The sequence below is a fragment of the Lissotriton vulgaris genome, chromosome 1_1, assembly GCF_964263255.1.
Source record: "Lissotriton vulgaris chromosome 1_1, aLisVul1.2, whole genome shotgun sequence".
Lineage (NCBI taxonomy): Eukaryota > Metazoa > Chordata > Amphibia > Caudata > Salamandridae > Lissotriton > Lissotriton vulgaris.
This window is the reverse complement of record NC_141685.1, coordinates 268,642,704-268,660,595: the sequence shown is the minus strand read 5'-3', so window position 1 is coordinate 268,660,595 and position 17,892 is coordinate 268,642,704. Positions and strand designations below refer to the sequence as shown.

General features: G+C 45.6%; 1 protein-coding gene and 1 long non-coding RNA gene across 2 annotated transcripts in view; one reads left to right on the top strand and one right to left on the bottom strand.

Annotated features, from left to right (window-relative positions):
* The window catches only part of HECTD3 (HECT domain E3 ubiquitin protein ligase 3), a 376,275-nt gene extending 359,215 nt beyond the window's left edge, over positions 1 to 17,060 (top strand). Inside the window, exons 20-21 of the mRNA XM_086952299.1 lie at positions 209 to 280; positions 16,617 to 17,060. Of these exons, the coding sequence (XP_086808425.1) occupies positions 209 to 280; positions 16,617 to 16,701 (157 nt within the window). The 3' untranslated portion in view covers positions 16,702 to 17,060. The remainder of the gene's footprint in view (positions 1 to 208; positions 281 to 16,616) is intronic.
* On the bottom strand, positions 11,722 to 15,666 carry LOC147746893 (uncharacterized). Its single transcript, XR_015307498.1, has 3 exons — positions 14,827 to 15,666; positions 13,693 to 13,763; positions 11,722 to 13,470 (listed from the first exon to the last, which is right to left on the bottom strand). It is a non-coding gene; the product is annotated as an uncharacterized LOC147746893 (long non-coding RNA).
* Positions 17,061 to 17,892: the final 832 nt, after the last annotated feature.

The window sequence follows — 17,892 nt, the reverse complement described above, 5'->3', positions numbered from 1 at the left end:
CACACTCACTCACTCACTCACTCACTCACTCACTCACTCACTCACTCACTCACTCACTACAGCCCGGCAGCACCACAAACGATATCAGTGCAAGCTTTCATCCCACAAACTGCTGAGAATCCAGTTTTGTTAGTATAGTGTGAGCGCTTAAATGAATATGTATTGAGGCTTTAAAGCAAAACATGACTATTTCTTCCTTTCACCACAGCTCTGAAGTCACAGATAATCTCCCAGAGTCCTCCACCTGCAGCAGTACCCTCTTTTTACCAAAGTATGTCAGGTAAGCATTGGGCACAGACAGTGGTACCATGTAATGTTATGTTTCTAACATTTGCGGAGTGGGCAGCTGCCAGTAGAGTGGATTCTTAGTACTCCAACCTTCTGAAGCAGTTTTTACCGGCCTTTATATGTTGTTGGAGAAATGTGTGATCGTAGTATGTTGTATGTAGAAAGAGGTAGGTGATTCTGGTTCTTGCACACATACTGGCCTTATTGCAGCAAACTCTTCGCTGCAAAAACATCACAGTTGTTGCCAATATCTGTAGGGTGTGTGAGAAGGCATATAGCATGCATCATTCAGTGTTTGGAATGTACCTGCTGGTCGTGCGAGTTAACATGTTCTGTCCATATGAAATTATTTGGACTGATGTCGGTAAGTGTTGTCTTTTGAGTTGACTCAAGATCAGTGATTTGATGCATGTAAACCTTGATTTATGGCCGTCTTGGAGGCAAGGTGGTTTTAGATGACACTTATCTCAATGGAGAGGGAGCTTCAAGGTTTTTTTTCGTCGTGGAATGTGAAACGACGATCTCTGACACAAGTTTTCTTGAATTGTGGTACTTTATAGTTGCTGAAAGTGTGTTTGGACAGATGATGCATCTGGTTGGAGGGTCTGGATTTTTTGTTGGACATGTGTGTTTCTGGTGCCTTCCACTGACTTAATTGTGCTACTGAATTCTGTAGTGCAGTGCTCATCAACAGACAGAAGAAATGCGTATCAGCAGTTGAGGCATTGCCGCTCACATCGAAGCATCCTTCCCTACAAGTGTGAACTAAGGAGGTAGTGAACTTGTATCTTTCAAACTTTTGTTTTCAATGAAAGTTAATGTTGGATCTTCGGACGTTTGAGTCGTTTGTGAGACATTGAGAAGGTCCTGAGATACCAGGTCTACTTAGTGCAGAGCTGGAAGTCCTGATGATTCTCGATCTATGCCTGCTCCTGCTTAGAAATAGGATCTGCATGGCACATACCTGATGGAGGGAAGGTATAGCTAGCTAGCTGCCCATGAGTCTGCTTGCAGGTTGCAGAAAAAGCCACCTTGCCCTTACCAAACCCATATACGGGTTAAAACCCTCCATTGATGCAAACCTCTGCAAAATGCATTTTGCCCGTAGATCAATCAGGACGTGCCCAATGGACCCGTCTCCCAGATCAGTATGCAGAACTGTTTATTAGCAGTTTGTGGGCCTATTTGATTACTTGGTGGGCCTTTTTTCCTGTTAATTTCACTAATATTGCCACAAGCATTGCTTGCAGCAAACACAAATGCATGCTGTTCCCATATCCATACAGCATGCATTTACAAGTTAAAAACTGGTCTTACTTGCAAATGTGGGCCACTTTTTCAGCTATATGGTTCGCTAATGGGGGCCATTTTTATTTTGTGCCCGGGCTTATTTTTTGTCCCATTACTTGCCACTTGTCCTTCCATCTGCAGTCATATAGTGTGAGTGGTTGTTTACAGGAGTTCCCTACTCTCTCTTGTTACTGGTTGCCCTGGAAGGTACAGGGCCTCTCTGTGCCTTGCTAGTTTCCATGTCTCTCTTCAGTTCTGTGCGAGAGCCCCGTACTTGTCAGAATATCGTGCATGGCTGTAGGAAGCTGGCTTTGTATATGGCATATCAGTAGGTAGTTATACACAGAGTCCAGAGATTCCCCTGAAGTGTACAGGGCTCAATGTAAACCCAAAGTGCTCTGTTAGTGGTAGTTTGGACAAGCAGCCTTAAGCCTAAGACAGAGGCGTGTAAGACAATTATTGCACACACATTGACCAATAACTGACATAAGACTCAAAAAGTAGATCCACACCAATTTTATAAAAATAAGCTTTGTTTACATTTTATTTTAAGACCGAGATCTTCGCAAAAAACTACTTGTCTTTTAAAAGTTGACTACAATTTTCAATGTTATCCTATCAAGGAAAAAACATTGTGGCTTCACAGGTAAGTACCATAATTACTGTTCCAGTCTTCCGGGTTTTAGATCAGCAGAGGGCACGGGTCAGATAAGCACAAACTCTGCACCACCAGCGGTATAGGCCCAATGACGATTGGGGGCGCTCGGAGCCACACTGCTTGCAGGTAGGTAAAATGGTTACAGTGGCCAAGCTTTGGGGGTTAAAGCAAGTACAGGTGTGGGCACAAAGCAGCACCATACATACACCAGCAGCGGCACAGGGTCGGCCGGATGCAGGGTGATAATATAGCATTGGGTGCCCAATGTTCTTAAATGGAAAAACTTGGTTTAGGCAAACAGGCATTGCACAGGAGGCTGCACACATGTCATCAAAGACGACAGAGGTAAGTTGAGGTGTTGAGGATCGTAGGGGCACCATCGGTTCAGCTCACCAATGACCAGGGGCTTCGGGTGCAGGGGTGTTCTTTGATGTTGGATTCTTCTTACCAGAGCCAGTCGTGTCTGGGGAAGCCTCTGGATTGAGTCTGCAGGCTTCGTCATGGAGTCCAGGAGAGGGTCAGCCATTGGTGGACTTGGGGTCAGGAGCTCTGGGGAACCTTTTCTGGATCGGTGGGCCTCCCGGAAATGTGCCGAAGGCATCGTGTGCAGAGTGGGCAGGACTTGCGGTTCCCAAGGGCACCAGAGTCCTTTGTGTAGGTTTCTTGGAGACCGATCTGCTGTCCTCGGGATAAATTGGTCTTTGCCAAAGAGCAGACAGTCTTCCTTGGGTTCTGGACGTTGCTAGTTGCAGGACCGGCATCATCAGGCCTCGCTGTACGGTGTCTTTGTCCTTAGGTTAGCAGAAACTAGTTTCAGGGTCTGGGGGCGCCACCTAAATATTACATTTAGGGGCATTTTCAGGGAGTGTCAGGTAGGGCCAAAGGGCACCTTGCCTGGGGTGACTACAACTTCAATTATACCACCCTCCTATGGGAGGATGCATAGTCCTAGCCCTGATTGTAGGAGTCTCCCCATCAAAATGGTGGGGACTGAAAGATGTGCTTCACTTCGCCTCCTCCACCACAGGGGTGGAATTGGCAGAGGTGGGCACACCTCCTAAACTTTAAGGTTTTCCTGTCCGTTTTCCCGCCCAAAGTGGGGGTGTAAACCAGGGGCTGCCATCTGTTGCTAGCACTAGAGGCTGGGGGTTGCATTATAAAGACGGCAGGCCTTTGAAGCGTCCCTTTCGAGTACTGTGCCTATCCTGGGGAAGGTGGTGTGACACCTCTGCCCAGGATGGGCCTTGTTCCTGGTCCTGGAGAGCAGAGGCTCTCGACCCAGGGGTCCAGTAACATGTCTGGTGGTGGCAGGCTGCCTACAACCAGTTTGTGACCACACCAGAGTTGGTGGGTTTTCAGGGGGCACTTCAGAGGTGCCCTCTGAGAACATGGTTCAATAAATCTCACACTGACATCAGTGTGGGTTTATTGAGAGGAGTAATTTGGTACCAAACACTCCTGTTTTCCGAGCAGCTTTCATGGTGCTTGGGAACTCGAGTTGTTGAGTTTCCAGCCTATGTACTCTCTGTGGCTTACAACATCCAATAATGGACTGAAATATTGTAGGGGCATATCTTCTCATGCAGATATTCCCACACCTGTGGTATGCCTTCGGGCTGGAAGGCCTACTAGAGGAGTGACTACCCTATACCGTAGGCAGTGCAAGCTGGCATGGCACACAGGCAATGTGTCATGTCGACTTTCTCATTTTGTCTGCACCAGGCCTTGCATTCCGCAATAGCAGTCTGCAGACCTTGGTGAGGGGTCCCTAGGACTGGACTGGACTGACTCCCAGTGTGCTCTCATTTGGTGCCCCACCCTGGCCTGATGCATCTACTAACTGCCAATGAACGGGATCCCAGGTGCACAGTTAAAGAAAAAAAACTTCCTTGAAGTATCTGCACTCAGCCTCACCCCCTGTAGCAAACAAGGATTTGCAATGCAATTAGTCTCGCCTTTGGGACCTTGTATGTATTTAGCTATGCAGCACAATAGCCTGGGTGCTGAAACATCTACTGTTCTTTAACATGGAGGGGAAGTAAGCACCAAACTGCGTGACACACCAGGTATGGGAACACATGGTGAGAAATATTGCCTTTCAGCAGGAAATGGTATAGTTCAAAGCTCTGTCTTTTATATAAAATCGGGGCCTTTGGTGGTCATATCACTGAAAATACAAGATTTGAAAAACATACTGTTTACCGGGTGCTCATGGAAGACAACTTCTATGGACTGGAATCTAGAGAATGCTAAAGTGATTCTGGTATTTTACTGACCTCTGCTGGTCGTTTTCTACCAAGGAGGTTAAATAGAGGCAGTTGACAGAAAAATAAAAAAATAAGTCGCTCAGCAGAAAGCAATTCTGATATTTTACTGACCTCTACTGGTCATTGTCTATCAAGACAGTGAAATAGAGGCAGTTGAACAGAAAAAGCAGAAGCATACCAGTCTTAAGCCTGATCTCCAGAGCCCACAAAGTACATACACATATAAGTATATACTAAAGTATATACAAGAGGTTTTGAATGCTCAACCTAAAAAAGTAAGTAGAGGCCGCTCATGTTGCTTTCTGGCTGGGCTCAGCTAGACTGACACTTGCAGCCGGTGATCACTGGAGTACTGACATCCTGCAGCCAGCATGACCCTCCTGCTCAATGAGCGCCACTGTGAGGTGGTCGTGCACCAAGACAGAAGGTGCTATTTCTGTACCGGAGCTGTGGCTGCGGCACCATGATTGGCCATGTGCATCAAGGCAAAAAACAAATCTTCTGCATCTACGCCTGCCTTTTGGGCCAATCATCTCATGTGCAGTGCAGGGGTGGGGCCTTCTGCCAGAAGAAAACAACGCAAGGTGCTGTCCAGATCCCTGTGTACTGTTGCAGTTTATCCAGCGGCTGATTGTCTTTCATGTTTCACTTTCATGTTGCTGATTGTCTTGACCGAGACCACGTGGTCCAGGTACAATGGCCAGGCTACGGCTTGTAGAGCCTTTCCCAATACCACCGCCAATGCCAAATCCAGCATCAATACCACCACCATCAATAGCACCACAACCAATACCACCACCACCACCACAAATACCAATGCCAACACCACCACCTCCACCTCACCACCACCAATACCACCGCTACCAATACCACCACCTCAGCGCCTCTCGCTCACTAGTAATAGTAAGGGCACTGTAAGGGGCACTGTAAGGGGCTAGAGCTGCAGCTGAGACCAACCCTCCCTCCCTCCATTCCTGTCACAAAGCACAGCCCGCCCTGCACCAGAAGGTGAAGCCAGGGCCCTACTACAGATGGAGTGTTTTTTATTAAGCCAAAGATAGCAATGACATTACGCAATACCACACTGCACACTCAAATCACGGAGAGGGCAGGAAATAGCCCCACCTCCCGCTCTTCCTCCTGAGCCGCAACAGTGTAATTACAGAGCAAAATGTGTTGGAGCACTTTGTTTATCTTTATAGGTCAGATCATATGTAACTCTCACTTCACACTTTGTGTCTGTGTAATTTACAACACTTGCACATCTTCTTCGCTGCGATATTTATCACTACTTTGAAGACTTCGCAGGCCGGTCTCTTCCTCTGATATTTACAATCTAACAAACGGTCGAAAAGGCCCTCTATTGCAATGCAATAGGTATCGCATGTGCGAGAGTTTAAGCTATTATTATTATAAATGACAATGCCTTTTATTTATGTTTGTTTTAAAACCCAATAAATAAATAAAATGCATTGTCATTTACAATGCCAACAGCTCAAATTCTCATGAAAGCGAGACCTCTTGCATTTCAAATGCTTGTTTTGTTAATTGTCACAGGCAAAAAGCAGAGCAATCCAATTAGCGTGCTCCCTGGAAGACTGATTGGTTAATTCTGCAGCCTTGTCGCAAGTGGTGGTCAGGGGCGCTATAAATGCGTGACTAATGCTTTCAGTGCAGTGATGTGATGCGATGCAGATACCAGCACTAAAATGCGTTAGTGTAACCCCTTATGCGTGGTACTTAGCCAGCCTGGAAAATGAGGTTTTCCTCCTATGTAGTTGAGCATACTGTGCATGGGCTTTGTGGTTTGAGTAAAGTAACGTTTTCTCATACTTCCTCTGGCGTTGCAAGTGCCTTATGATGCCACTCTGTGCTATGTATATAGCAGTTTTTTCTGCTGGTTGGCTGAGTTCATTACAATCAAAGAAGAGGTTTCCCCTCATCGAGTCACCATACCAGGTTACTACTACCTTCTCTCTTTTTTTGTTACTTGAGTTTATTATTAACAGTTGTTCTCACCTTCTGACTATGTCTCCCAGATACCTCATCTAGTTTAAATTTGACCTACTGAAACATGTTTCTAACTTTACTCTTCTGAATTTATGTATTTTATAGGTACAAGTCCAATCTTACAAGCATCACCTCGTGTCCGCTTGCAATATTCCTGTCACTTCCCTAGCTACTGCAAATCTCCACTTGACCTCTTGTCACCACTTGACACATCTAGAGTCGCTTTCGACCTCCAGGGAAATTTGCACTGCTGCAATATATTTCACGCTGTGACAGCCAGAGCTGCTAGCCATCTCCAAGGCACCATGGATTACCACTTGCAGTACAGTGTATTGTTGCACAGGTCCATTGGACCCAGTGGCGTCACTAGGGTTGGTGTCACCCGGTGCGGGTAACTCATGGTGTCACCCCCTCACGACTTACTGCATTGAAGCACACAGGAACATCCCCAGGGTACATTAACTAAAACAAATTAAACTGTTGGGCAGAGAAGCATATTGCCTGCACCAGAACTCCCAAGGCATTTTGCTAAATGCAGTCCTCAATAGTGTTGATACTCACTGTCTCTCAAGCGTTTGCCGCCTAGTGTTGGTATAGCCAGTGCTGGATATTCTCGTACATGTGTTTCATGCTTAGTTGGTATTTGTTCAGTTTGTTGTGCTTGACAGGCTGCTTCCCAATAGGAATTTCCTTCGCCTCACAGTCAAGCAGTGTGTGCTCGATAAAGGACGTAGGTCAGTGCCATGCACTTTTATATGATGATAAATACTCAGGGCCTCATTTATGAAAACGGTCACATCGCTGGGTGAAAACAGCGATGCAACAGTTTTCAGATTGCCCTCCTTGCAACACCGCATATGCGCCATAATAAATGTACACCGCTCCACATCGCAAGGAGTTACAAATATGTCAGTATTACTGTCGTATCTGTAGGTGCAAAAGTGATGCATTGCTGGGGTATGTATGAAAAGAGACACAACTCTAGCAATGTGTCCTTTCACATGGAAGGAAGCCCCATGTGAAAGGGCCTGTGTCAGTCTTATGCCTGCTGTGAGGCAGGCATAAGATATTGACACACTAGTGTCCTAGAAGTGTTGCAGTGAAAATTCATAGATTTCACAGCACCACTTTTGCAACCCTTTATTGCGGGGGAATGCACACCCTGCATACATTATACCTGACGCAGGTATAATGTAGTGCATGCCTTTACAAAGTGACACATCTGCTTAGATGCATCACTTTGTAAATGTGGCGCATTTTGTATGCTGCAGCAGTGTCACAAACTGTGGTGCAACAGCAGCATAAAAAGTGTCACAGGCCTTTGTAAATAGGGCCCTCAGTGGTCAGCGTGTCACATACTATCCTTTTATGCTGGGCATAAAATACCATCAAATATCCTTGCAAGCTCTTCTTAGGAAAGAGTATGCACACTAATTTACAACAGTAATTCAAAATCCTCGTTAATATTTCAATAATCTGAATCAGTTTCACTATCTCTGATTCAATTAAATGTAACATCCCAATGATACTAAGAATGTACTAAAATGTTTTATGGTGATTTCCCATTGAGTAAAGAAATAGTGTCTGGGCGCACCAAATGGCTTACTCTGTTGAAATATTAAATGGGATTGGGCTAAACTCAAAGAAGCAGAATAAATATATTATTCAGTGGTACACACCTCCACCCTGCCCACTAAACATTAAATGTAATGAGTGCCCAACAGTGCATACACCAGGCAACAGCAGCAGTGGAAACTTACATCACACATACTGAAAAGACACAGCACAGCCAGAAGCAGTGGAAGCTTCCCTCATACCCACAGAACAGGTACAGAATGCTAGCTTAAGTGCACCCTTTCCACAAAACACAACACCGAGCAGGTACAGAGAAGTAGCTGTGCATGATGCGCTCAGACACAAAACAGGCAGAGGAAAAGCAGCAGCAAAGCAAGCTAACCTCACAGAGCGAACAGGTGTAAGTTGGAACACAACAAGAAGGTAGACAAACATGGGGATACTGGTCTCCTCTGGTCGGCAGGGACATGTTAATGAACCTTTCTTCTGGTTGTAAAGAAGGTACCCGACTTGTCATTACAAATTGTGTCATGGCTCTCTAGCCCTTAGCTGGTATCAGCAGCACCCCAGCAAGTTCTCACAAACCATCAACTGGGCACCATAAACACTCAGCTAACACTAAGAGTTGACAAGCTATACTTCAGCAAACTAAATGCTAGCACTCATCCACCCTAAGAGGCCCTCTGCTTGTCCTGAGGCACCATCAGCCTACCTTCAACTCTCATCACAAACTCTCAGCTGGTTGTTACATTTCCAAGTGTCTATCAGCACCCTTAGTTGATCCTCAGACAGTGTTCAAGCCCACTCTACCTCGGCTCATTACACAGATGAATGAATGAAAATGAATGAAAAAGACATTTGTACAGTGCACGTTCACCAGCGGCTTCTTGGATCCATTTACTCTGTCTCCATCTTCTCACAGACCCTGTCACCATGGTCTCAGACCATCATTTTTCACTCTCTACTGACAACAGATGACCCAAAGAAACCCTTAGCAGGCCTCAGTCAACCCCTAAATAACTCTCGGAAGCCCTTGCTAGCCCTCACATTTAATTCCAGTTTTGTAAAACTTATCACCCTTAAGGGTATCCAGGTGCTGGGGGTCATCACGTAGATTAAGTGAGTTATTGCCCACAATCACATGATGCTGAGCTGAGCTGCCGCAGGCGTCGGGTATCGAGCCACGAGCCTCTCTCTCTGGAGTAAGCCGCTCTAGCTGCTGCACCACACTTCTCCCAATTTAACCCACCCCTACTTTCAGCAAGATTTAACTGACCTTTAGCCCCTCTGTACCAGTCTCCAAAGCCTCTGAGGGGCCCCACCTGTGTTTGAAGCCTATCACATAGAAAGATCACCTCAGCTTGCCTTCCGTCCCTCCTGGCCGACAGTCAGATATTTCCAAAGTACCTCTGCTAGCCCTCAATTCCTCTCTTGATTCATAAAATAACCTTAGGCTTCTAAACCCATAAAACACGCCCATTAGAACCCCGAGCCCTTCACTGCCCATGAAGACCCTTGTCAGTCTGCCCTCATCTACTCAGTCGATGTTGTCCCCAGGCACCTGTACTCAGTGTGCTGCAAGGCAATTCCCTAATCTGCAGCTCCTAATGTACCACTGTCACACTTTCTTAAGTGCTTTTCTTTAATTGGCCCCTTTACAACACTGTGCAAAAGACATACTAATATTGGAACTAAACTGCAACGCTTTGGTAACCGATTACATGTACAAAATTACATAGATGTATGCATGTGTTGGGTGTGCACGTAGTACATACACATATGTGCGTACACACACAACTTCACTTACATGCATCTTGAGATAAGAGCATTGCAGTTTAGCAGCAATGTTAAAGTGTATTCTGTACAGCACTGTTCTGCAGATTTCTGGTACAAATCGTAGTAAGATTGTTCAGTTGGTTAACGCAGCTGTTGCGTATGGCCTTGTGCAAAAGGTAGATAACAAGACCCTGGAGAATAATAAAGTTGGTTGTCCCTCTGCTGTAAAGATGTGCCCTTGACCTGCATATCATAAATCGGAATCCTTCCCAGCATAAATCAAACTGCAATTGTAACGAACTAGATAATATGGATGTTCTTTGGCTTGATGGTAATACTATGAAGTCCACAAATTATGCAGCTTTTTATTGTTCTTTGAAAAAAGTCATTAAGTTATGTATCAATATTAATTTCCGTACATAATAAAAGTAATATTCTCTCAAATTCACGCGTTGTCCTTGTCCTTGTCTTGAAAATAACTGCCCCTCTCTTTGTTCTTGTGGCTCAGGACACACATTTCCATATTTTGTTTTATCTCTTCATCATCATGAATACATCACATGGCCCCGCACGCTGCCGCCTGGTCATACTTATACAACCCTCTCCCATCATCACCGCTCCGACACAATTGCCAAAATGCGTTTCAGTTTGAAGGTTTCAGAGGCTGATATGACCTGACTTGTTTTCCTACAGACGTCCTTATTCCACCGTGATATCGTCATACAATTCCTGCTGGACTTCAGTGCACTACCGTGCCTGGGGGAGCAAAAAGTGACATCATCTACCCATCGTCCCCCCACAGAGCAGAGGCGAGTCTGCAGAGCTGTGTTAGACAGCGTAACCTTGGTGTCACCCCATGTGGGTGGTGTCACCCGGTGCGGTCCGCACCCCCCGCACCCCCCTAGTGACGCCACTGATTGGACCTCTAATGGCTGCCTGCGGCACTGCATTTCCACACATCTACGGCCACACTACTGCAGCCTGTGACATCTACAGCTGCTGCCCAGCTTCAAGGAACCTCTAGTGACTGCTTGCAGTACTGCATCCTATCCCATTCAGAGCTATTGCCCCTCTCCAAGGGACCTCTATTGACCACTTTCAGTACTGCATTATACACATGCAAAGCTGTTGTCCATCTCCAGGGGACCTCTAGTGGCCACTTGCAGTACTGCATTATACACACACAGAGCAGCTGCCCATATCCAAGTGACTTGTTTTGACCATTTGCAGGACTGCATCCTGCTACATTCATAACTGTTGCCCTGGTCCATGGGGGCTCTAATGACCACCCATAGCACCTCATCCTGGTGCATCCCAGCGGCTCAACTGCAACCTGTGACTTCTACCGTTGCTGCCCATCTTCAAGGGCCCTCTGTGACTGCTGGCAGCACTGGATCCTGTGACATTCTGAGCTGCTGCTCATCTCCAGTGCGCCTCTGGTTAACCTCTTGTGGTGCTACAGCCGGACACTTCCGGATCTGCGTCCATCTCAGCTCCACTGAAGTGACTGCTTGTGGCACTGTCCCCTGTGGCATTTGGAGCAGCCCTCCTTTACATCCAATATTCAAAGCTCCTCGACAGTCCACCGGACCCCTAGTGACCACTCGTCACACGGCCCTGCCTGGGGACCCCTAGTGACCGCTCATCACACTGCCCTGCCTGGGGACCCCTAGTGACTGCTTATCACACTACCCTGCCAGGGGACCCATAAAGACTGCTCATCACGCTTACCTGCCAAGGGACCCCTAGTGACAACACGTCTCACTACCCTACCAGGTAACCCCTAGTGACCATTTGCCACACTGCCCTGCCAGGGAACCCCCTAGTGACCGCTCATCACACTCCCCTGCCAGGGTACCCCTAATGACAGCTTACCAGGCTTCCCTGCCAGGGGACTCCCAGTGACCACTCGTCATACTGCTCTGCCAGGGGACCCCTAGTGACTGTCGTCACATTGCCCTACCAGGGGATCCCTAGTGACCACTTGCCACACTTCCCTGCCAAGGGACCCCCAGTGACCACTCGTCACACTGCCTTGCCAGGGGCCCCTAGTGACCGCTAGTCACACTGCCTTGCCAGGGGCCCCTAGTGACCGCTAGTCACACTGCCTTTTCCCATGGGACCCCTAGTGAGATCACTCGTCACACTGCCCTACCAATGGACTCTAGTGACTGCTCGGCACACTACCCTAGCAGGGGGTCACTGGTGACCACTTGTCATACTGCTGTGCCTGGGGACCCTAGTGACAGCTCGTCACACTGCCCTGCCGGAGGACCCCTAGTGACCACTCGTTGTACTGCCCTGTGTCACATTTAGAGATGCTGCTCAGTTCCAAAGTACCTCATCTGATACACATTCTTACCTCCCGGGTTTTGCATTTAAAGTCCCTCTTGCCCCCTCGCTCCATGTGGGCGAGTAAAAAAATGTTTTGCTTATGCTCACCATCATTGGATAGAAAAAAGCAGCCATAGTTGGGTTGTAGTTAGTCCCTCACAATCCTTGGTCCTGGTGCCACTGCACCTGCTGCACTGCAGACAGCCACACCCTGCTGCTCACTTGGAATCATTTTGAAGAAAATATTCAAAGTCGGGTCGATCAAAACGATTCAAAAAATAGGGTTTAAAATGGAGCAATGTATTAAGTTGCCAAAAAGTGTAAGTGTTAAATTATAAACTCGTCACCCTTCTTCGCCCCTCTCCCCCACTAGCCCAGTGGCATTTAACTGCGTCACTCTTGTACGTGCGTCCTTTTTTTATCCTTGCTTCTTTCTTAGCTCTGCAAATTATTCGCCTTTTACTGCCTGCTATTTTCACCAATAAAATAATATAATGAAAGTTTCCCATTACGTTTTATATTGAATTGATGGAGGCAGCGCATATCCTCTTGCAGATGGCAGCCGCGCGCTACATAATTCACTCTGCTGCGGAAATGGGTGCATGTGGTTCCTGGAAGCCTGGCCTGCTCTGACATTGGCCTTCATCAAACATTTAAGAGTTGCAGATTTAGAGTGCATCATTGTTGCCGCATAGTTAGCAATTTCTTGACAAACATGGTCAAGCAGAGGGATGGTCTTTATTTATTGTAACTATAAATGCCACAGAAGTAAGAAGCATTTACAATGGAGTCGGTCTCTCCTTTGGGACCTTCTATGTATTTAGCTATGCAGCACATTAGCCTGGGCACTGAAACATCTACTGTTCTTTAACATAGAGGGGAAGTAAGCACAAAACTGCGTAACATGCCAGGTATTTGAACACATGGATAGAAATATTGCCTTTCAGCAGGAAATGGTATAGTCCAAAGCTCTGTTTTTAATATAAAATCAGGCCCTTCAGTGGTCATATCACTGAAAATACAAGATTTGAAAAACATATTATTGTCTACGGGTGCTCATGGAAGACAATTTCTATGGACTGGAATCTAGAGAATGCTAAAGGGATTCTGGTATTTGACTGACCTCTGCTAGTCGTTTTCTATCAAGAAAGTTAAATAGAGGCAGTTGCCAGAAAAAGTAAGTCCCTAAGCAGAAAGCAATTCTGGTATTTTAGTGACCTCTACTGGTTGTTTTCTATCAAGACAGTTAAACAGAGGCTGCAGAAAAAAAGTCTGTATGCCAGAAAAAGTAAGTCCCTAAGCAGAAAGCAATTCTGGTATTTTAGTGACCTCTACTGGTTGTTTTCTATCAAGACAGTTAAACAGAGGCTGCAGAAAAAAAGTCTGTATGCCAGAAAAAGTAAGTCCCTAAGCAGAAAGCAATTTTGGTATTTTAGTGACCTCTACTGGTTGTTTTCTATCAAGACAGTTAAACAGAGACTGCAGAAAAAAAGCCCCTAAGCGAAAACAGAAAACTCCTAGGGCTGATCTCCAGAGCCCACAAAGTACATACACATATAAGCATACTGTTGGACAGGCCACATGAAGGGCTTGCTCCCTCCCCGCATGACAGGGCCCGAGCCCCGGCCCACCAGGTATTACCCACAGAAGCAATCCGCACCCCGTCTCATACGGGACTCCTGCCCCGGACATCTCTGTATCATGGGGCCGAACCACTACCGGCTCCCTCGCCCGGCCCGGCCGCCATCTTGGACACTGCACCACGAGGCCGCGTGGCCTCAGCTCGACCCTAACCCTGGGCCTGGCCAGGCCCCGACATCCCGGCACCACCATCCACCCAGGAGGTGAACGGACCACTTGGCAGGCTGATGGGAGAAAGAAGTGTCGATGGCTCTCCCCCGCCAGGTGCCGATCGCCCCCAGCTCCCCCGGGCGCTGGCTCCACCCCCCTGCTGGGTGTCTGGACTCCCTCATCCCGGACCTCCCGACCTCCAAGTGCGAGGGTCCGGACATCAAAGGGCGCCAGACCTATAACTGGGGCAGCTCCAGAGCAGGAAGGCAGTTGTATCCTGGAGTTGAGAGACACCGTGAAGAACTCATCCTTGACGGACTACTGGCGCTGCCGTAGCCCTGCCTTGAGAACTATTGTCTTGCCTGCCGGCGCTGCCGCAACCTTCTGAATCCTTCATCCTCGTCGGGACCAGCTGGCGCTGCCGCAGACCGTTGTAACTACCATCTTCACCGGGACCTGCTGGCGCCGCCGCGGACCGTCGCTACCTACGATCTTCTCGGGACCTGCCGGCGCTGCCGCGGCCCGTCCATCTAGAACGCCGAGCTCGAGGATTGTGAGCTATCCATCATATCATCACCTTTGCCAGATTGGTAACAAGACTGTCCCGCTACCCCCTTCCCATCCGAGAGACTAGAATCGAGGGGACCCCTGCGTCCAGACCTCCTTGTACCATTCTACCGTACCTTAAGTTTGCCTATAAAGAACGTAAACCTTATCTTTGTGTGGTGTCCGTCTGTGGGGGGGAAGTTACTCGTCTGTACGATCGTTGGAGACGGCTCTCCCCGGAGACCTCTCCTCTTGTCCTCGGCCGACCCTCCCGGTCCGTCTAACACATACATTAAAGTATATACACGAGAGGATATACTAAAATATACACAAGAGGTCTTGAATGCTCAACCTAAAAATGAAAACCTACCATTGTCTAAACATTGCAGCCGTAGACTGCCATAAAGAACTTAATTAAAGAAAAGTGAATGTTGTATACAATTTTAATAGAGAGTAAGGGTACTTCCTAAATGCATTTTTCTTGGAGCAAGTATGAAAACCCTTTCGAGTTTAATGCACATCACAAGAAAATGGGACTCGTTAGTGGAAAGAAAATGTATCATTTGCTTAAAATTGCTGTATCTCGATGACACTGTGGAAAGCATAAGGATGACTTCAAGAAATAAAAAGTTCAAGATTGGAAAGAAGCTCTGGTATACGTCTATTTAGCTCTGGCAGATGCGCAGCCCTCAGGAGTTAATTCCAATCCACCTTATTGTACATGACGTTGTTAGACTTGCCTTGCATTCCATCGATCCAGTGGGGGGTAGTCGTTCATTCAGTTCAGGGCGCGTCTGTCGCTAAAACCAATGCACATTATTGTTCGGAATGTTGCTAGAATTTTACCAACGCGCTTCATTGCTCTTAATACCACTGGACCTTTTTTTTTTAAGTTTAAAAAGCTTTATTAGATCAAATATACGCACTAAAACATAAGTACAATATAAAATTCACAATTCAATGAGAAACAGAAATGAAAAGATATTAAAGGATGAAATAACCTAATAAGTACAATATAAGTGAGAATTGTAAAATACAAGAAATCCACAAGAAAAGGGAAAACATAATGCCTATACTAAGATAAAATGCTTTTTTTTAAATTCTTATGAGTAAGAAAGAGAAGAGAGAAGGAAATAAAGAAAAAGAAAAGAAAGGAGAGAGGAAAAAAAAGGGAGAAAGAAGAGAAAAAAGAAAATAGAAAGAAAGCAAAAAAATAACATAATAACAGTAAGGCATATTATGTTACACATCTGGAAAGAAATTAAGTTAATGGTAACCACAACAAATCTCTTGTAATCAAAAGAGAAGTAGTCGTTGCATGGGTACGATCAAGTCTATGGTGATGACATAGCAGGTTCCACCATGCAGTATAAGAAATTTTAGAAGTGTCTTTCCAGTTCGTAGCAATAATCTGCAAGGAAATGGCTATAAACAAGTCTATAAATTTACGAACAATATTAGAAACATTCCATATAGGAGACCACTGGACCTTTTTAAGAATTAATTTTTTATGCAAATTTTTATGAACTTGGATGACCTGTTTTTTACTTAACTGTTGGGCAAAAGACTATTTAGTAATATTGTGATTGGTGAAGGTTAATGTGTGGTGTACTATAGGTTCTCATTTTTAAAAATGCATTTTTTAAATGTATAGCGATTGAATGATTGTAATGGTTTTTAGTAACCGTCCAATAAGCTTTGAATTTGAAAGAAGAAATTGCCACACCAGCCCTGGTGCACTTTGTTTTAGGCGGATGAGCGTGTGGGATCAGGTGCAATGCAGCCACTCACAGTTCAATAGAGCCAAAGGCTGAAGTGATCTTATCCTTTGCGCCCATGCTCTATGCTGTGGTGGACAGAAGCTAAACGTGACAAGCGGACACTAATCACTAAATTATTCTTTAGGTTCGATCAGTGGTGTTTTTGTTTATTAGATGATACCAAAGTGGAGCAGCACAGCTGGTGGTGGTGATCGAAGCCAAATAAAAAGTGGTCCAGGGGTCACCTGTGGGAAATGGGGATCACAAAGGACTTCCAGCATTGAGCAATAATATCTATTTTTTTCACTCTATCTTTTCCAGTGCCAAAGTCTGCGAAGAGAAGCTGCGGTATGCCGCTTATAACTGTGTGGCCATCGATACTGATATGAGCCCTTGGGAGGACTGAACGAGCTGGCAAACGAGGGTGGAGAAATCACTGATCCCACTGGAGGTGGCCCCGGCTAATAGAATACTGCCGGGCCTAGAGTTGTGGTGGAGCTCACATCGAAAGAAGAGTGGAAAGCTGCCTGATTATATAATTTATAAAAAAAATGATTTAACCATGGTAATATTTCATTGCACCGTTATCAAGCCTGATTACGGTGTTGCACATCCTGGACGCATTTCTGTATCTCTTGAGAATATAACATGGAAATTATTTGCTGCTGTTACCGTTTCCTTATTTCTCTTCTCTAAAAGAGAATGGTTCAGTTTAATAAATAAGCCCTGTTTATTGAGTGCAACTTCACAGTACTCTGCACAGTACTCCTGTGGCTGTATGTCTCCATTTTAGTAGCGTTGGCCAACTATTGACCTTAATATGTTTGTCCAGACATGCACAGGCAATTGAAAGAAAATGTTAAGATGTGGTACTGCAGAAGAGCTGTATGATAAAGTTTGCACATTTTGGTGTGATACAAAGATCTGCTTTGCCACCAAGCCCCTGTTCAAGCCATGATTTAAATAAGTGGGAGGCGTGGTCCAGAAGTTAGAAACCTAGATTCCATTTCTCTAAATGACAAATTATTAATTTGGGACACAGAAATCTAGAATGGAGCAATAGAGCTGTATGGCTGCCAAAGAGATTAGGGATATGAGGTTCTCCAGCTTTGACTCTGTGGAAGATTCACATGATCTGAATTATTCCTTTGCTAAATAATAAGGGACATCTCTATAACCTTGGTAACTGGGGCAGATCAGTAATAGAACAAAACACTGGTCCCTTCTGGGGAAATGTAAGCTTCACCTTCCTTGGTAAATCAAAAAAGCCATCAATTGACTGCTTTTTAGAACGGATCAAATCAAATTTATTTACTGTGAAAATATAAAAGTATACGAACATCTAGCATCACAAAAAGGTGCACCAACCAAAAAATCGCAGCGAAAGTGAATGAACTAAAGTGTGCAAGTGCTATGTACAAAGTATATAAAAAAAAACTAGGAGCTGATATGGATATAGAGTTCAACAACACAACTCTGAATCAGAGTATGGTGTGCACAACATCAAAACTGAAATCAGTCCTCTAATGTATTCATTGACGTTTCGACCCTCATAAACTTATTTTGAAAGGGTCATCAGCAGCGCTAAAAAACAAGG